Here is a 21,268-nt window from a genome sequence, read left to right on the forward strand (position 1 = left end):
GATTTAAAGGGACCCATCGTAGTGACATAGAAAAGCACTGATACAGTTGTTGAGTATTTTTTACTAAAATACCTTCAGAAAGTTCCAGATACTCTTGTCAAATGCATTTGAGGAGTTTTGAATTTTACTTTGGCAAAATCCCAGGAGACTGCCAGAGAGAAGCGCTGTTTGTAGCTCACTAGACCGCGTTAAGAACTCCTTTTCCGTGGTCACCTGACTGACGTACACCTGGCGAGGTGTGGGGTCTTGCGTCTGTTGGAGAGCTGCTTTGGGACAGTCAAAAGTAACCAATTTTCCCCCAAACTGGCAGAAAAAGAGAGACATGTAAATTGTAAGATTAGCGTCTGCTGCAAATATTTGTGGTAATCGACATGAAATCCACAAACAATGAAAGTGATGACTATAGCTAATAACATTGTTGTATTATAGATACATTGTAGATTGTAAGCTCTTGTGAGCAGGGCCCTCATGCCTCTTGTTTTAAAGGGGTTATCAAATTAAAAAAATGCCCTCCACAATGCCCGGGCCCCTCCTATAGATCATACTTACCCCTCTCCCCGGCACCCGCGTCACTCCAGATCCCTGCATGGCCACCGCTGCATCTCCTATTCACGCAGATCAAAACATCCAGTGTCTGGGCAGCCAATAGCAGGCCGCAATGGTGACCAGCCTCCCTAGCATCACGGGTAACATCACTCATGATGCAAGGGGGCTGGTCACCATCACGGCCTGCTATCGGCTGCACCCCCCGTCGCCGGATGTTTTGATCCGCCAGTATGAGAGATGCATAGGAGGAGGGGCCTGGGCGTTGTGGGGGTCATTTTCAGAATTGGATAACCCCTTTGATATCTGACTTGTTTTTTAATATATAATGTATGATTTTGTTTGCACATGAACCCTCAGATTAAAGCGCTGAGGAATTTGTTGGCGATATATAAAAGATTATTCGTTTTCATTTTTAATATTATATTATATAACCAAGATATATTTCACAATCTCAAGCATGATAAGACAGAATTTTCTACCTCAGGAAATACTACAGAAGTTAATAACGCAATGTGGACTCTTTGATAACAGGCCAAACACATTGGGTAGCAGACAGCCACATGACCTCTCCATACACGTGCACTAGGCTGGGCATATGTCCTAAACTAGGAGAAAGCTGCAGCCAGACAACTCTGGCAGTAGCTTACCCCCCGAAGAACAAAAGGATTGGACGGTTACCTCCCACATATCTGCGCCATTGGGAGCTGTCAGGGAGCCTCCATGGTCAGCCAGTCCTGCTGAATTTGGTATCTGGCCAGTAAATGAAAAATAAAAGGAATCTGTCGCCAGTTCTATGGTGTCCTAACTAAGGGCAATATAAACAGATGTCAGATCCCCTTAGCATAATGCTGGCTCGTTTTCTTTAAATGACCCAGCCTTTTTGCTAAAATCCTGTACTGAGCGGCTCCAGCGCATGACAATGATCCCTGAATATTCATGAGCTCCTGGCTTTCAGCCCTCCATGATGCAAATACAGTTAGAAAAACTGTCACAATGGCAAGGTGTAAAGAAGGCCAGAAGCTCCTGAATATCAGGACAGAGCTGCTAGAAATTAACAGCATAAGGGTCCATTCACACGTCCGTAGAATGGGTCCGGATGCGTTTCGCGAATCTGGACCCATTCATTCTCTATGGGGGAGGAAGAGATGTGGACAGCACACAGTGTGCTGTCCGCATCCGCATTTCCGGAGGGCATCCCCGATCTTCCAGCCCGCGGCTCCCGAAAAAAATAGAACATGTTCTATTCTTGTCTGCAATTGTGGACAAGAATAGGCAGCTCTATGGGGGTGCCTGCCGGGTGTACTGCTGATCCGTAATGCACTACGGATGTGTGAATGGACCCTAAGGCTACTCTTTCACATCTGCGCTTTCCCTTTCTGCTATTGAGATCCGTCATAGGATCTCAATGTCGGGGGAAACCGCTTTAGTTTTGTCCTTATTCATTGTCAATGGGGGACAAAACTGAACGAAACGGAATGCGCCAGAATGTATTCCGTTCCGTTTTCCATGACGTATACAAAAGTGCTGCAAGCAGCGTTTTTGAGTGCATCCTGGGATGCGGAACAAGGCAGATCCATCATGACACACAATGTAAGTCAATGGGGACGGATCTGACACAAAAGAAAACGGAACCGTCCCCTATTGACTTACAATGATTTTAGAGACGGATCTGTCATGGCTATTTTAGAGATAATTCAACCGGATCCGTTCATAACAGATGCAGACGGTTGTATTATAATGACAGAAGCGCTTTTGCTGATCCATGACGGATCCAACAAAAACGCAGATGTGAAAGTAGCCTAAAAGAGTCAGTCAGAAAAAAAACATATTATGTATTATAAAACTAGCTTACCGCAAAAGAAACCCCGACTGGTCTTCTAATCCAGCGAGGAGGCTTTTTCAAGGGAGGAATAACAGTGGTCTGCGGGGCCTGCTGTGGCACTTGGAGGGGAGGTAGAGGCTGTCCTGTCCCAAATGGATCTAAGTTGTTGAAAGAGGAAGAGATCTAAAAACAGATAAGTAGAAAAGCCACAATCATTTTAGAACAGAGTATGCTACGATGACACTTTTATGCAAAAGCTCAGATCAAAATAAAGGACAGAGGCAACACAAGGACCACTTCAGTCGGCCACAAGCATGTTCTTGAAACTAGCACAGAGAACACGGCAGAAATTCCACTTGTCGAGTAAAAAGTTCTTATCACATCACATTCAGGAACATGGGGATAGGGAATTTGACATCAGTATAATATAAACCACGGCTTCTCAAGTGTTTTTTTCTACTGAAGCTTCACCAATCAAGACATGATGGTGCATAGGGCACATCACCAATGGTCCAAGTCCATGCCAAAATGTAACACATTACTAAATGTACCTTTCATTTGTCTCTTGAACGTAGTGGAACAATAAGCATAAAACAAGTCCATGTTGCTAAACTAGATATTGCTGCCACCAGGCAAAGTTCATTCGCTAATAGCGTTGTACTTTACACGAATCACAGTCTTAAGCCTCATTCACGCGTCAGTGTTTAGGTCAGCAATTTCCATCAGTGATTGTAGACCAAAACCAAGAGTGGAGCCTCCACAGACTAAGGCCTCATGCACATGACCGTTGTTCTGGTCCGCATCTGAGCCGCAGTTTTTGCAGCTCGGGTGCGGACCCATTCACTTCAATGGGGCTGCAAAAGATGCGGACAGCACTCAGTGTGCTGTCCGCATTCGTTGCTCCGTTCCGTGGCCCCACAAAAAAACATGTCCTATTCTTGTCCGTTTTGCGGACAAGAATAGGCATTTCTACAATGGGCCGCCTGTTTCGTTCCGCAAATTGCGGAAGGCTCATGGGCAGCTTCTGTGTTTTGCGGATCCGCAATTTGTGGACAGCAAAAAACTGAACAGTCGTGTGCATGAGGCCTTAAGGTATAAGGGCTCTTTCACATCTGCACCTGGTTTTGGCTCAAAATCAGTGATAGAAATCACTGACCAAACACTGATGTGTGAATAAGGGCTAAGGCATTCATTTTGGACAAGTTTGCTACTCTGGCACATGGGCCTTTGTAAATTCGGAGTGTTGTAAATCCTGCTCCAGATTTATGCCATCACGTTGTCTGTGTGCCAAAAAACTGTTGTCTAGACCACAAATAAGTTAATGTAGTTTTACTCCAAACCTAGACCAAAATTTGGGTGCATTTTTAGCGCACAGGGGTCGCATTTAAACCGCGCTGTTTCTAGTTCAGCCACGCCCCTTGTCGGACGAGGTGGAAAAATCTTAGAAAAGTGTTAATAAAAGTGATGCAAAGCATGCACATAAGTTTGTTGCAAATTATGCCAAAAACCGGTGCATTTTCTTTTGCAAATCTGCCCCGATGAGTTCTGTGAAAACTGCCTCCCAAGCTGCATATCAGCTAGTTTAATGGTCCCTCAAAATGGACAGCACGCACCACCAATGTAGTCCTTCTAGGGGTAACCATTAGAGGGAAGAGGTCATGTTTACGTGGAATGCCCTACTAATTATTTCTGCCCCTTAGAAAATGACCTTGGTGGGCATTCTGTTGCATACAGCACCAACAGCTGAATCTGACAAGTCACGAAAGGAGAAATCAACCAAATCTTTGCTTCTGCCTCGTTAGAAGATTGTACCATGAAGAAAGTATTTATACATCACCATTACAACATTAGGCAGGTTTCAATATGACTAAACCAGGTACAAGCTGGGACACACCCTTTCAGCTTGGCTCCTCTGCTGAGCTTCAAGGCTTCCTCCCATGACAGAGTACACACTGACCCAACCATCAAAGGATGCAGCAGAGAACACTGATGGATTCCGTGGGCACCACTGGACATCAAAGCACCACTGATTTCCAACCGGCAGCTCATATACCACCTACATTTAGAAGTGCAAACAGAAATCAAGGGTTAAAATTGACATACTATCCAACAATACAAATAAGGAAGAGAAGAGGGTTAATATTTGCATCTACATCCCATGCTTCAGAGTCAAATTTTTATTATAGCTTCTAGCATATACACAAATGTGTGCTGGCCATGCCCCTATTGTGGCCCGCAAACATTGAGTCCGCAATATATGGGCACAGGCCGTGTGTCACAGATGCAGACCCATTCACTTGAATGGGTCCACAATTCAGAAGGCCAAGGAAGCACTACGGAGCACACTTCCATGGCATTTCAGTCCGTGCCTCTGCACAGCAAAAAAACATGCTCTATTTTTTTGCGATGTGGACGGATCGCGGACCCATTTCAGTTGAGAGTGCCCGTGCATTGGGGACCACAATTTGCAGTCCCCAATTCAGGAATCCTTAGAGTGGCTTAGAAACATAAGTACAGATGCTCACCTCTCCGAGGCCCAGCTGCTAGCCATGTCCCAACTTCCTGTTCCTATCCTGGCACACAGGAAATGCCGAATCTGCCAATCAATGGCTGAGGCAGGGCAACGCTTGGCTGAGGGCATTTCCAGACACTTTCTCTGTTTAGTAGTGAGAGCAGGAAGTACAGAGTAATGGGGAACCTGGGCAGTGCTGGAACAGCAGCAGTAAGGGTCCATTCACACGTCCGTAAGTGTTTTGCGGATCCGCAAAACACGGACACTGGCAATGTGCATTCCGCAATTTGCGGGCCTCACATCGCCGGCACTATAATAGAAAATGACTAATGTTGCCCGCAATTGCGGACAAGAATAGGACATGTTCTATTTTTTTGCAAATGCGGATGCAGACAGCACATTCCGGCCCCATTGAAAATGAATGGGTCTGCACCCGTTCCGCAAAATTGCGGAACGGATGCGGACCCATTTTGCGGACGTGTGAATAGACCCTAAGACTTTTTTGTCCCTGTTCTTATTTTTAAGTCACTCCCACTACGCAGCCACTTTTTTAACGCTGGAAAACGCCTTTAGTGCCCGTTAAAAAAAAAAAAACATTTATCCCCTAGACTTTCTGCTAACATCTGTGCAAAAAATGGCACCGAAAATGCAAAAACAAATGAAAAACACCACAAACTAGCTCTGTATGTATCCAGCCTAAGGGCTTGTTCACACGACCCTGCTGTTTTTTGCGGTCTGCAAATTGCGATCCGCAAAAAATGGATGCCGCCTGTGTGCCCTCCGCAAATTTGCGGAACGGAACAGGAGGCCATTATAGAAATGCCTATTCTTGTCCTCAAAACGGACAAGAATAGGACATGCCTCATCCTTTTTGCGGGGCCACGGATGCGGACAGCACTCTCCGCATCTTTTGCGGACCCATTGAAATGAATGGTTCCGTATACGTACCGTATGTGGAACGCTAAAAACGGCCTGTATACGGAACGCAAATTACGTTCGTGTGAACGAGCCCTTAATGTGAAAGCCTTCTCAGTGATTTTTTGCATAAAGCGGTTGTGTCACGAAACATACTCTACATATATTTTATTTTATTTTTTTAAACATCGCTCCTACGGCCGCTGCGCCTTCCTGAAGTTTTCGCGCTCATTATGCTAATACCGAGCATCTGAACAGGGAGAAGACGCCAGGATTTCTCAATGGGCATCTCCTTCTCCTTGGCTGTAGCGCTGTCCAATCACATCGGAGAACCTCACAGCCAGGGAGAAGGAGATGCCCCCTGTTCAGATGCTCGGTATTAGCTCCTATAAGTAAACCGATGAAAGGTCCTCTTTCATTTACGACATAACAGTGCTTTCTGTGAATGTTGACCAATGCTGTGCATTATTGAACTGCTGATATCAACTGCTGTCATGTTACGTTTAATTGGTATACAAGATGCCCAGTCAGATAATTTTTCAACCCCAGACACTTAGATGCCACTAGCACAGCACGATTCATGTCATTCTCTGTCAGCAGATTTGTTCATATGAAACTGGCTGGCCTGTTACATGTGCAGCTTGGCAGTTGAAGGCATCTGTGCCGGTCCCATGTTCATATGTGCCCGCATTGCTGAGAAAAATTATGTTTCTATATATGCAAATTAGACTCTAGGAGCAATGGGGGAGGAGCCGTTACACCTAGAGGCCAGCTCTCTCTTTGCAGCTGCCACACCCCCTGCACTTTCAATGACTTTTAGACCAGGGTTGCTCACGTTTTCACTGCCTGGCCCTGTCAATCAAAGTGCAGAGGGTGCGGCAGTTGCAGAGCGAGCTGAGCCTCTAAGTGCAATGGCAACAAATGTAATAAAACCTTTAACTTAGTGATGCATGGCTTCAGTCTGGATAAAAAACACTTTTAATCCATATGCAAATGAGCTAACTGCAATGAAGGCGGCCCAAGCCAGTCTATGCACCCCTGCTCCTTCTGCCAGACCCTCCTTTTGACTGACAGGGTCACGTTAGATGAATATGAACCTAGCTCTGTCAATCAAGGAAAGGGAGGGGCTGGCGGAGGAAGCAGAAGGAACAAAAGTGCACACAGTGGCTTGGGCCCGCCCTCAGTGCACTTAACTGCTCATTTTCATATGGATTTTCTCCAGAATGAAGCAACGGATCACTAAGGTCAGTTTCACACTGGCGTTAAGCTTTTCCAGCAGGGGAACAGCCTGCCGGATATGTACTACCGTTTGCACACGTGTGCTGCTGGAAGTCCACCCTGCCCCATTCAGCTGCACACTGCGGCTTTTGTCTGGCCGCCTCTCAGCATGTTTGCAGTGCTGCGGCCAGACCTCTAGAAAAGCTTAACACCAGTGGAAAAGTAGCCTAAGGGTACGGATACACGGCGACGTGTTGCACAAGTAGAAAGTTGCGTGACATTTCATATGATGCATTTCAATAGTGTTGCAATCTGACAGGCAGCATCCCGCGAATCGCAGTCTCAATACATTATATGAAATGTCACTATGCAGCCATAGCCTCTTGTGTCACACCACTTTTCTGCCGTTTCTGTCGCAGGGTAGCCGTACCATAAGTGAATGGCATCATCGCATCCAAGATATTGGGGCTCATTTATCAAGACCGTCATTTTTGTTCATTTTATGCCGACGGAAGATGCGTCAGATTTATGATGGGCGTGCGCCTAGTCATAAATTAGGCGCATCTTTGGTAGTCTTTGCGCTTGCCGGAAAGCAGATGCAAGGACAACTTTTTTTTTTGTTTTGCCAACTTTAGCGCCATATTCCTGGAGCAAAATTAGTAAATATGCCTGGTTCCCACCACTCCCTCAACATTCCCGCAGCGTAAAAACGCCCCTGCAACAAATATTGTCGCATGAGCATTTAAAAAGGGTTCATGTGACAATTTAACGCCAAAAATAGACATAAAACTGTTCATAAATGACCCCCATTGTGCCTGGTTTAACTGAGTTTCCAGATGACAATAAGCTTGGTCCTGAGAGGGTTAATACACAGAGGCTTCAGGAGTCCTAGAGGACTCCTCAGTTATGGCCAGATTCTCCTTACCTTTCACCTTTACTGTGCTATACTGTACACAGCGCCATAATGAAATGAATACAAAGAATATCTAACCTCACTTGTGCTTGGATTCCAGCATAATATACGATGATCTTTAGAACTACTGAGAAGTAATTCTGGGTCATCTCTGCTCCATGAAATCGACAGAATACCCCTGTGTGGAAAAATACAAGACTATAATCAGACGTAGGGAGAGAAACATTAACATGTAACTGATCACAAACGTTTCATCATCCGATTCATGTGTCTGCCCATGTAACTGCAGGGCAGGTCAAACGCCAAGTGCATGAATGAGGTAATGGCATGGTTCCTTCCGTGGTCAGAATCCCTGTGCAGAAAAGATTTAGGGTACTCTCATACTAGCGGCAAGGAACTCCGGCAGGCTGTTCCGGCTGGTGAACAGCCTGTCAGATCCGTGCTGGCGCTAGTGCACGCATACCCCTGGACTACCATGCGGGATAAGGTGAATGTTAGATTGGTACTATTTTGGGGGCATATGCCTTTTTTATCACTTGGTGTCGCAATTTTTGTAGTGTAACGTGAGAAAAAAAAATCTGTGTGCCAGACACATAGGGGATCACTGTCTTGCAATTCTATATTGCTAATGATCTAAGTGAGCACTAGGTCAGCTCAGCAGAGTATAGAGTTACACTCTACATAAGTGTGCCATAATATCAACCCACACCTGATGAGAAAAAGGTGTGCTGAAGAGTTGAAGCGCGGAGTGTGGCTCACTGTTGTTCAGGATTAGAGGCAAAAAAAAATAGTTTTTTTTATTTTATCTTAGTTTGAGCTCTATCCTATAGTGAATAGTTTTGAATCCTGATGGACGTAACCGTTTGTGACTCTTTTCAGTTAATCGATCTGAGGATGTGAACTGTACTGAGATAGGGCGGTGGGACATGAGATCTGGGGGTGGAGAGAGAGGGGGGGGGGGACTTTATTTTTTTATAAATTTTTATTGTATTTCATATATATATATATATATATATATATATAAATAAATAAATCTTTTTTATGTGTTTAATTGTTCAATTTTTTGTCTTAGGCTACTTTCACACTAGCGTTTTTCTTTTCCGGCGCTGAGTTCCGTCCTAGGGGCTCAAATCCGGAATAGAACTGATCAGTTTTATCCTAATGCCTTCTGAATGGAGAGTAATCTGTTCAGGATGCATCAGGAGGTCTTCAGTTCAGTCTTTTTGACTGATCAGGCTTTTCAGAAAACCGTAGCATGTTGCATTTTTACGTCCGGACAAAAATCCTGAACACTTTGACTGAACGCCGGATCTGGCCTTTTTCCCCATTGACTTGCATTAACGCCGGATCCGGCGCTGTGTGTTCAGTCAAACCGGATCCGGCTTTTGCATGTTAAACCCGAAAAATGTGAAAAAAAAGTTAAAGTCCATAAATGGCGGATCCGTTTTTTCCAATGCATTTTTTCATTGTGATCAAAATCCTGATCAGGATTCAAATGTAATCCGTTTTCCGGATCCGGCGGGCAGTTCCGGTGTCGGAATTGAACACTGGATTTAAACAACACTAGTGTGAAAGTAGCCTTATGTCGTAACTGTGGGGGGAAAAAAGTTAAAGAAATAAATAATAAAAGAAATTTAAAAAAAATGTCTGACAACATAGTGATTACAGAAGGGTGGCAGCTGTATTTTACTGCTGACAGCCTCAGCGGATGGTGCAGGCATAGCTCCTTAGTATAGAGTGGTGCAGGAAGGAGTTAAGATACAACGAGTAAAAAAAATATAAATTATTTTCCCATTAAATAAGACCAAAAGACATAAAATGAAAAATCACTCCGATTTTAAGTCCTAATGGTATGAAGGCCTAAAACTCCCTTGGTCATGAAACAGGTTAAACTACATAAGTAAAATATTGCAAACCTAATATATCATCAATTCTAATGCAATACAAAGGATGGATTGTATACCTGTGGAGAAAAGTGGATGCACCAATCTTTACCTTTTATGATTCTCTAGCATTTTCAGTGGGGAACTAGCAAAGCGCAGATCCCAAACTTGAATGACTGGTAGGCGATCATCTTCAGAAGAAAGGACTAGCTGAGTCGCTATCTCTGGGTGCCACAACATCCCTGAAAGGTGCATCTTGGGGGAAAAAATAATAATGCAGAACCTCCGCATAAGCGGTTTACAGAAAACAGTCACTACATGGATTAAAGGGGCTGCCTGGACTATCTAATGGCTTTTTCTGATGTCCGTTTTACAGAGAACATGAAATCTCGTGCCAGATACAGGCTCGGATGGATATCTCCGGTGTAACGAGGTTCACCATGTTCATGTCTGAAAACGGCAATGAAGGTCTAACAGCAGCCATAAACTTACTGATCAAACAGATTCAAAAGTCTGATCAATCAGAAGTTCGGTTGATACATCTGTTCTCCCCACAAAGTGATGTATTCTTGATCAACAGAAGTTTTTCATGCTGCCTTGAAGCGGTTGTTCCATTGTCATATACCCTGTTATGGAATTCTGAGTTAAAGGGATTGTCCGAGTTATTTTAATCAAAGACCTATCCCCATGCATAGGTTCGACACCCAGCAGAAGTCCCATTGAAGTGAATAGGACGGCTTCTTTTAATTACATTAGCTCACCGCTGCTGTTGTGATGGCAAGCAGACAACAATGAAGAGAAGGATGCGTTGGCAAGGCATGCACCTTCTCTTCAACCAGCTGATCGGCGGGGGGTGCAGTGTGTCGGACCCCTGCTGATCTGAGGTAATCAATAAAAATAACTTGGACAACCCTTCTAATGGAAGAGCCCTCCGCTCTCGAGCAGGCGCCAAGAGCATCGCTGAGCAGGGAAATTCTGTGATGAAGCATCTTTCAAGCATTGAACTTTTTTTGGGTGGCCATGCACTTACCCGGTTACTGTGGTCACTAACTTTAATGACCGGTTCATTCTTACGGAGGTCCCATACCACAGCTTTACCACTAGGGTGAGCAGACGATAATATATGTTGGACCTGCTGGTTCCAGGAAATAGCACTGACGTCTTCTACAGGCTGAAAATATTAAATTATTATAAGTGGCTTTAATAAAAAGGAAGAGAAGGAATGCATGTTTTTCCTACTGTAATACATCACTCATCCCTTTAAGTATATAAGGACACTTGTTTCATACTAGTGGATGCAATTACACCTACTAAATACCCCCCAAAAATTTGGACCTGACAGCCAATCAGTAGCGCTAAAAAACAGATATATGACATTCTTTAGAGCTGAACGGATCAAGCGAAATGCAATACAACTTCACAACAGGAAGGGTATTCTTTGTCGCTTTGGTGCCCATGCAATTACAATTATAAGACAGATCTAATAACGACAAATTCTGTTTAAATATTGGTTAAAAAAAACATATTTAACAAGGATTTTACAGGAATACATATACATAAATCTGATGGTGGGGGTCTGACTCTGGTATCCCGGTCAATAAATTGTATTAAAGGGCCACAGCGGATGACAAGCACAACGCCATACATCGTATAGGGGCTGTGTATGGTATTGTAGCCTAGGCCCATTCACTTTAATGACACAGAGTTTTACGTAGGCCATGTGACCACTGAATATGATGTCACAGGTCTAGCAAGAAGCCGCAGTGCTCAATGGAGCACCATGGCCTCTTCAAACAGCTGATGGTAGTGGTGCCAGGAGTCAAACCCCAACTTTCAGATATTGATGACCAATTTCAATGATAGGTCTTTAATATCTTACCCCTGGAAAACTCTTTAAAGGGGTTGTCGGGTTACCAGTATTGATGACCTATACTCAGGATGTCATCAATATCAGATTACTGGGGGTCCGACTCCAGGTAGCCCCATCGATCAGCTGTTTGATGAGACATATTAGCGCTGTGTTCTCATTCACTGTTTACCTGCAGTGTAATTGTAACTACAACTGCTCTTTTCCAGTCAAGTGATTTACACTGCTCGCTGCTTCATTGCGACAGCGAGCAGCTAAATAGTAAAGATAATTTGGTGCTTACACAAGCTCTGCTTTCTACAGCAGATCAGCAGCGGTGCCAGTAGTCGGCCCTCCGCTGATCTGATATTGATGACTTATCCTGAGGTTATTAATATCGGTAACTTGAAAACCCCTTTAATAGTAAGCAATAACACCACTGGGATTTTCACCTTGGATGCTTATAGCCTATCCAAGTATATGCCACACAGCGTAATAATGCTAGTCCTCCTCCAACCGTCCTGGTTGACTGTTGCAGTAACTCCCATAGAAGTGAATCAATAGACGCACACAAGGGTTGCTACCTTCCTCTTTATTTTCTGTCTGAATCGGTGGTCGCCCCATCAGATGGTATGGAGGACATCCGTTCTCCACATTGATGTCGGCTCCAGGGGTGAAGCCAGACAATTGGGATCTAAGCATACATAGCGAAGGTGGGATAACCCCTTAAATTTACCTGACTATGAGGTCAGTAAGCATAATAACCAAGACACTGAAGTAGGTGCACAAATTCCTATCATGCCAATGGAGTTTGACAGAAGCCAAAGTGACATGGTGTTTGGATACTTCTGTGATTGTGAGGGTTTCAGCAGGCGGAAGCAAAACAGTCAGTCCTTTCACTGAATGGCACTACAGCATTGCTACTGATTGAAGGTGAATAAGACCGAAGGGTCACAGATCTATGAACCATGGAGAGAAGGATGTGCTGGGAGTACTGCTATCAAAACACTTGGAAGACCAGAGTTCCCCTTTTCAAGGGTCTCAGCACTCAGGACATGGCGGAATATTATATCACACGTTATAAGGAGTTAACACAGCATTTATAGGTGAGAAACCTTTTTATAAAAGCAGAAAACCATTCATTAGAAATGGACTTACCCCTTTCATTGACGCATTTCAGAAGACCACTCACCATAGTTATTAGAATTCTCTTACATTCTAGATTTCCACAAGTGAATGTAACATAGGGGCTACTTTACTTTCTTCTTACAAGGTAGACGCCTTAAGCATCATTAACTACTTACCTGAGATTTTGCTCCTGGGGTCATTGGCACGCTGAAATTATTTAGGTCCCAAATGAAAACTTCAGAATCATTGGCACCAGAAGCCAGGAGATTATTCTGTAAATGGACAAGACATGAACGCTTAGAAGAGTCCCTACACATTTCTTATGACGGCAAATCTCAAGGCTTAATTGCCTCATAATCCTATGTACCGTATTTTTCGCCCCATTACATGCCTTTTTTCCCCAAAAAGTGGGGGGGGGGGGAATGTCCCTGCATCTTATGGGTTGAAAACTAAGGAAGGACTCATTAGTATCGGAGGTTATGCAGTGGCTACATGTCAGGTCACAGCACATCCGGTGGCAGGAAGAAAGGAGTGGCGGCGTCCGGAGCAGGAGAGGTAAGTGGGTTTTTTATTTATGTGCTCTGTGGCATGGGGGCTGACTCAAAGGCTGGGGGCTGATGAGAGGCATGGGGCTCTTATCTGAGGTCATTCACATTGGGGTCTGAGCTAAAGTCTGATTGAGAGTCTAATCTATAGTTTAATTGATTAACATTGGGGGTCTGATCGATGGTCTGACCTGAGGTCAAATGAAAAATATTTCCTTATTGTCCTCCTCTAAAACCTAAGAGCATCTTATGAGCCACGTCTTATAGAGCGAAAAATATGGTAAATGCTACCATATTTTGCACAAATTAACCATCCAAAGCAATTCTTGCCAACTTGACATGGCAAAAAAAGACTTACCAGAATAGCTAAGATCCACCCACTGTTTTATGGCAATATCATTGGTGTCAAGGGATTGTAGTACCTGAAATGGGTTTAGGTCAAGTGCACGGACAGGGCCTGTATGTTTCCCATTTTTTGTGATAACCGTTTCTTTTCCAGATGTTAATATTTGTGAAGTGCTGTATAGTGTAATTTCTCCATTATCTCCACCGCCCACAATCACTCCAGAAGGGCCGACTGAATCTCCTTCAAAGCTGCCCCAGATAATCTTATGAAACCTGAAAAGAGAAAGTCAAATAGGAACTCAACGCTGAAGCTTTCTAAATGAAAACCAATATATGCAAGAACACATTCTGTACGATCTAGGTTTGTCCACACATGACCACAAGAAACCCTCGGGGGGAACTCAGGGAATGTTATACCTGTTGGCTGCTGGGAAGACACCTTTTCTTTTCATTTCAAGATGAGGGTCCCCAAAATCCACCTCAAATATCTCAAGGGCTGCACTGGTGTTAAAGGAGGCATCAAGCTGTTGTGCAGATGTACCTTGAAGAAATGAAGAACAGTTTATACAGACCACACATTTCAGAGACCTCCAGAACAATAACATGAACTCATTCAGTTTATGAACAGTCCATAACTAAGCAAAACTATGGAGCTTATAAGATACCAATCATAGGGAAGTCAACCAAAACTTGTAGTTGTAGAAGTGAATAAATACATGATATCATGTAAAATAAAAGCGTACCTGTAGCTAAGTAAATTGGGTATTGTTTGGCTGGACTCCAGGACTGGACAGCAGATCGTTCAATTTCTTTCAGCTTCATTTTCTATGGTACAAAAAAAATTAATGTAAACCATTTTTCAGAACCGGAATCCATGGCCCGAATAAACAAGGACCTGTGCTCAGCCTGCTTTATAATGCCAAGATTCACTATCCATCCTTAGGGCTCATGCACACAACTGTATTTTTGGCGGTCCGCATCCGATGCTTATTTTTTGCAGATCAGATGCAGGCCCATTAATTTCAATGGGGGACACAAAAAACGTAGAAAGCAACTGGTCTGCTTTCCGAATCCTTAAGTCTGTCCCTTGGCCCTACAAAAAAGATAGAACATGGCCTACTCTTGTCCATTTTGCAGATAACAACCGAACATATCTACAGGAGGTGAAACAAATGATAATGACCCACCGATAAATTGATTTGATCAAGCCCATGACAGCATCTACGGAGAGGAGGATCCGCTTCCAAGGACAGGAAACCTATAAAAAAAAACTTTAGGGACTCCTCTCCCCTCAGTGTAGTGACCAAGTTTTGAAGCCTGGAGATATGGTTAGTAATGTGACATACCATCACCAAGTGGCCAGAAGCTAACCACCGTGTAAACATGTATAATTTTTTCTACACACCAGTACACCACCAAATACTATTCAAGCCAATCAAGAAGAAAGAGAGTGGGAATATAAAGGATGCCGTCATGGGCTTGAGGAAATCAAATTACTAGTGAGTAATTATCATTTTCCCCCTCTCCCACGACAGCATCCACAGAGATATAACAACAAAAAATTAGGGTGGGACTACCGCGTGCAAATCCTTAACGCCCAAAGGAAACATCAGAAAGTCCCTATAGTGATAAAAAAAAGGTAGATGACCAGACTGCTGTCCTGTAAATTTGGTCAATAGAAGCATTGCCTTTTTCTGCCCTTAAGGCTGCCATGGCCCTGGTGGAATGGACCTTAAAGGGGTTATCCGATCCTGTAAACATCCCCCGAAATGCCCGGGTCCCTCATACAGAACATATATAACTGGTCCCAGACACCGGCATCCCTTCGGATCACTGCACGGTCACCGCTGTATCTTCCTGACGTACAGATCACATCAGGCAATCGAGGGTGCAGCCAATAGCAGGCCGCAACGGGTGACGTTACACGTGATGCAAGGGGGAAGGTCACGGTCGCGGCCTGCTATTAACTGGGCCCCCCCCCTCTTGTTGTTAACTGTACGGATACAAGATACAGCGGCGGCAGTGGAGAGATCCGAAAGGACACAGGCTTTGGGGACCAGGTAGGTATGCTCTGTATGAGGGTCCCGGGCATTTCAGAGAGTGTTTGCAGGATCAGATAACCCCTTTAATCCCCGCTGGTGGAGAAGAACCTGCTAGTTCACAGACCATACAAATAGTTTGTCTAATCCACCTTGCAAGAGAGTCCTTAGTGGCCTCTGGTCACAAAAAAAGGAGAACTGCAGAAGACCTCTCCTAACAACTAAGCAAGTAAGTTCTCTTTCTCATTGTGGGAATCGTCACAAAAGGATGGCAGTATCACTTTTTGTGAACAATGGAATCTATCTAGACCAGGCATGTCCAAACTGCGGCCTTCCAGCTGTTCCAAAACTACAACTCCCAGCATGCCTGGATAGCTTACAGCTATTAGGGCATGCTGGGAGTTGTAGTTTTGCAACAGCTGGAGGGCCGCAGTTTGGACATGCCTGATCTAGACACTACCTTGGGTAAGAAGGCTGGATCAGGTTTTAGGATCACCATCATCTCTGAACTCTGTATAAGGGTCCATTCACACGTCCGCAAAATGGATCCGCAACTTTGCGGAACGGGTGCAGACCCATTCATTTTCAATGGGACCGCAAAATATGCAGACAGCACACTGTGTGCTGTCAGCATCCGCACTTTCATTCCACGGCCCCGCAAAAAAATAGGGCATGTCCTATTCTAGTCCGCATCCACGGACAAGAAAAGGCATTTATATTACAGTGCTGGCCATGTGCAGTCCGCAAAATGCTGAACGTACATGGCCGGTGTCTGTGTTTTGCGGATCCACAATTTGCAGACCGCAAAACAGTTGCGGACTTGTGAATGGACCCTAAGGCTGAGCACATTATAAGGTCTGTAACTCCCCTACTCTCCTAGCGGGAGGTGTTGCCACATTCCTGACCATATCTCTAGGCTTCAAAACTCGGAAACTACACTGAGGGCAGAGGAGGTCCTAAAGCTTTTTTATAGGTTTCCTGTCCTTGGAGGTGGATCCTCCTCTCCATGGGTGCAGTTAAGGTAGAGGGGGAAAAATGGCGGCATGTGCAAGGCCAGTATCCGTGTTTTCAGGCCGCAAAACATATACAGTGGTTGGCAAGGGGTCTTAACACAATACTGCACAATGTATGTGACAATGACACCGCCACAGTGTGAATAGCCGAGAAAAAAAAAAAACACAACGCGACTAGTGAATTCAAACACATATAGGTTAATGGAGGAAATATGTTCAACCACTGAGTTACCCCATTATATGACCAAACGTTTCACATAAATAGCTACGCTGCGCTCTAATTTCTAAAGTACAGGCAGTATGGTGGGTCACTGGTTAGCACTGTGGTCCTGGATATGAATCAAACCAATGTCAACATCTCCAAAGTTTGCATGTTCTCCCCATATTTGTGTGGATTTTCTCTTGAAACTCTCGTTAACTCCCACACTACAAAAAGACACAGGTGTCTGTTAATTTGGAATTTAGATAGTGAGCCCCAACAGGGACTGATGTGACCTGCACAGCAATACAGGCCATGCTGCTGCCACCGCCACATAAGGGTACTTTCACACTAACGTTATTCTTTTCCCATATTGAGTTCCGTCCTAGGGGCTCTATGCCAGAAAAAAAAACTGATCAGTTTTATCCTAATGCATTCTGAATGGGGAGCAATCCACGTCTTCAGTGCAGTCACTGTACGGTTTTTAGACTGAGAAAATACCGTAGCATGCTGCGGTATTTTCTCCGTCCAAAATTCCGAAACACTTGCCGGAATGCCAGATCCGGCATTATGTTCCATTGAAATGCATTAATCCAGAAAAACGGTTCCAGCTTTGCGGTCTGCGCATGCGCAGACCTTTAAAAATGTGAAAAAGATAAGTACTGGATCCGTTTTTCCGGATGACAACCGGAGAGACAGATCCGATATTGCAATGCATTTGTGAGATGGATCCGCATCCAGATCAGTCTACAAATGGTATCCGTTTGCATAACTTGGCATACGGAACTGCCTGCCGGAATCCAAAAACGCAAGTGTGAAAGTACCCTAAATAAAATAATAAAAACATCTCCTACTGTAAAAACCTATCAAAGGAGGCATTTTCTGCTAGGAATAAATAGCACCTAATATGTCAAGAATTTTTCCATCTATGTGACATTTCCACGAGGCCGGAGTGCATAGTTTCACACCTCTTCCAGAGCGCTAAATACCCTCAAGTATCAGGCATTTCGGAATTTTCCTTTCATGTTGTCTTTTGATATCTATATGACAAGTCAGAAGGTAAATCAGGGCAGCAAGATTTCTCTCTCTAGTAGCTTTAGAGCAAGGCTGATAAAAGTGTTGCTAGGCACAGACTTATCACAACGCAAAGGTAAGACATCTGGAGTTTAAAGAAGCCCCGGGATTTGTTTTTCTTTGCCTATATAGTGCAGGATGGCCCTTTAATAGAGAAGAAGATAGAGGGTCTTGTGTATACCTGTTTTATTTGATGTGTAATTTGTTTGTTGTCTGCGATCCTTATTCCTCTCCCTTTAAGGCTCCAGTCACACGTCCGCGGTGTGTTGCGGATCCGCAACACACCCGCCCGGCACCCCTATAGAAATGCCTATTCTTGTCCGCAAGCGGAAAAGAACAGGACATGTTCTATCTTTTGCGGAGCTGCGGACCTGAAGATCGGCACTGTGTGCTGTCCGCATCCATTCCGTCCCCATAGAAAATAAATGGGTCCGCACCCGTTCCGCAAAATTGCGGAACGAATGCAGACCCATTTGCGGATGTGTGAATGGAGCCTAAATATGGTTTTCCTAATAATTCCTAAATTTCCCATCATACCTGGCTTTGCAGGGACAGAGGGCTGGAGCCTTGCGACAATGCCAAGACATTTTAGTGACAAAGCTGCTGTCCCTCTCGCACTGCAGGGTCTCCAGCCTGTCTGCCCTCTCGCTCTCCCTATCAGCTCTTGCATGTATGAGGCAGGGAGACCAGTGGGAAGCTACATCCCATAGAACTACACTGGAGAGTCTGCACACAAAGATAGTAAAGGCAGGCAGTGTGAGTCAGGAGGTTTATATAACTGTGGCTAATTGCTGTATACGTTCGCCTATTATATAACTGCACTCCTGGTCCTCTAGATGGGGGAGAATTATATCTTCAACAGAATAGAGGGGTATACAGCGGAACATGGAGGGTATGGAGGAGCCTGGTTGTAATGATGTCATCAATGAGTTCACAGGTAGTCAGTCATACTGGAGAGACAGAGTTCCTGTTTACACATTAGAGCAAGATGTCAGACTTAAGATCCTATAACCAGATCCCATAATGAAAAGGTTCAAAATGCATAGATGCAATTGAGTAAGGCTCCATTCACACATCCGTGGTGTGTTGCGGACCTGCAAATTGCGGATCCACAACACACCCGCCCGGCACCCCTATAGAAATGCCTAGTCTTGTCCGCAGCTGCGACAAGAATAGGACATGTTCTATCTTTTGCAGAGCTGCGGACCTGAAAATCGGGGCGGCGCTCCGCAATTGCGGTTGCAGACAGCAAACTGTGTGCTGTCCGCATCCATTCCGTTCCCATAGAGAATAAATGGGTCCGCACCCGTTCCGCAAAATTGCGGAACGGATGCGGACCCATTTTGCCGACGTGTGAATGGAGCCTAAGGCTACATGCACACGACCGTTGTGTGTTTTGCGGTCCGCAAATTGCGGATCCGCAAAACAAGGATGCCGTCTGAGTGCGTTCCGCAATATTTTGCGGAACAGCATGGACAGCCATTAATATAACTGCCTATTCTTGTCCGCAAAACGGACAAGAATAGGACAGGTTATATATTTTTTGCGGACCAGGGAACGGAGCAACGGATGCGGACAGCACACGGAATGCTGCACGCATATTTTGTGGCCCCATTGAAGTGAATGGGTCTGCATCCAAGCCGCAAATACTGCGGCTCGTATGCGGACCAAAACAACGTTCGTGTGCATGAGGCCTAAGGGTGTAACAACTTACACTACTAGAATACTGATGGCGAGGGAGCAATATATGTAAAATTAAATATCTGTCTTCTTTAAAACAGGTATTGAATAAAAACTAATAAAACCTTTCACAGTAGAAAAAAAGTAGATTAGCAATTTATAAATCCCTGTACACATGCATCATCAATGCCACTTGTCATGAGCAATGGATGACCAAAACGGCTAGAAACCTGCTGTCCAAGGGTCCTTCACACAGCAAGCTTTCCACAAAAATCTGGTATATATACACACAACGCCAAATTCCACACCTCATTGTCTTCAATGGAAATCCATATTGCAGAGATCCAAGGGTCACCCTAGAATTTCTACAGCAGGTTCCGACAAACAAAGGAATTCGTATGTGAACGGAGAGTTACAAGCCAACATGCCTGATCATTTTTACCAGTCAAGAGATATCAGCCGTCAAGAAAACTACAATTCTTTCAAATCCTGGAGGACGGAAGAGCTGTATAGAATTTGTTTTACCTCCCAGTCAGCTAGGGTACTTTCACACTAGCGGTAATCTTTTCCGGCACTGAGTTCCGTCCTAGGGACTCAATACCGGAAAAGAACTGATCAGTTTTATCCTAATGCATTCTGAATGGAGAGTAATCTGTTCAGGATGCATCAGGATGTCTTCAGTTCAGTCATTTTGACTTTTCAGGACGGAGATAATACCGCAGCATGCTGCGGTTTTATCTCTGTCCAAAATTCCGGAACACATATGACATTTTTTCCCATTGACATGCATTAATGCCGGATCCAGCCCAGAGTGTTCCGGCAAAACGGATAAGGCATTGCGGTCTTCGCATGCTCAGACCGCAAAAAAATTAGAAAAAAAATAAATGCCGGATCCGTTTTTCCAGATGACACCGGAGAGACGGATCCGGCATCTCAATGCATTTGTCATACGGATCAGAAAATGCCTTATTAGAAAATGCCTATTCTTGCGGACAAGAGTAGGAAACGCTCTATCCTTTCTGCGGAATGGAACCACGGATGCGGACAGCACACTGTGTGCTGTCTGCATCTTTTGCGGCCTTATTGAAATGAATGGGTCCGCAGCCATTCCGCAAAATTGCTGAACGGGTGCGGACCCGTTTATTCGGCCGTCTGAACGGGCTCTTAAGAACTGTCCTCTGTCTAGCTAGAGGACAACTGGCTGGAGCAGGAGCCTCCCCCAACTGGAGGCCAGCAACAAAAACACCACCCCATATTCTTGGTGAATACAAATTACAATTAGCCACTAAGAAAAAAGGAGTAGCAAGTCCTGACCAAGAAGAATTGAATCAGAACATTTTCCTCCAGTGATGATGGGTGTATAGACATTAAGACAACAACCACCAGCGTTTTACGCCCCGTTTCTGAAGTCGTAAACTGAAGAAATGTCCAGACTTGCTGTATGAGTCACTGAAGGTGGAGGAGCTTGTGCTGCAGACAGAAATATTTTAAAGGAATTTCATACGTGGCAAGGAGCATTCCCAGGGACTCTCTATGAAGGATTCTCCACTACTCGGATGGGGGTTTTAATAAACTGTTTGTCTCCAAACT

General features: G+C 44.5%; 1 protein-coding gene across 6 annotated transcripts in view; it reads right to left on the reverse strand.

Moving 5' to 3' along the window:
- The window catches only part of SEC31B (SEC31 homolog B, COPII coat complex component), a 127,513-nt gene that overhangs the window by 98,716 nt on the left and 7,529 nt on the right, over nucleotides 1–21,268 (reverse strand). For all 6 annotated transcript variants that reach the window (XM_044296837.1, XM_044296834.1, XM_044296836.1 and 3 more), the window contains exons 2-11: nucleotides 14,417–14,498; nucleotides 14,091–14,214; nucleotides 13,751–13,946; nucleotides 12,960–13,055; nucleotides 10,840–10,980; nucleotides 9,922–10,064; nucleotides 8,005–8,104; nucleotides 4,263–4,424; nucleotides 2,399–2,551; nucleotides 73–303 (exon numbers count right to left, since the gene is read on the reverse strand). In XM_044296837.1, coding sequence (XP_044152772.1) covers nucleotides 73–303; nucleotides 2,399–2,551; nucleotides 4,263–4,424; nucleotides 8,005–8,104; nucleotides 9,922–10,064; nucleotides 10,840–10,980; nucleotides 12,960–13,055; nucleotides 13,751–13,946; nucleotides 14,091–14,214; nucleotides 14,417–14,498 — 1,428 coding nt within the window. The remainder of the gene's footprint in view (nucleotides 1–72; nucleotides 304–2,398; nucleotides 2,552–4,262; nucleotides 4,425–8,004; nucleotides 8,105–9,921; nucleotides 10,065–10,839; nucleotides 10,981–12,959; nucleotides 13,056–13,750; nucleotides 13,947–14,090; nucleotides 14,215–14,416; nucleotides 14,499–21,268) is intronic.

Source organism: Bufo gargarizans, chromosome 6, assembly GCF_014858855.1.
Source record: "Bufo gargarizans isolate SCDJY-AF-19 chromosome 6, ASM1485885v1, whole genome shotgun sequence".
NCBI classification, from domain to species: Eukaryota; Metazoa; Chordata; class Amphibia; order Anura; family Bufonidae; genus Bufo; species Bufo gargarizans.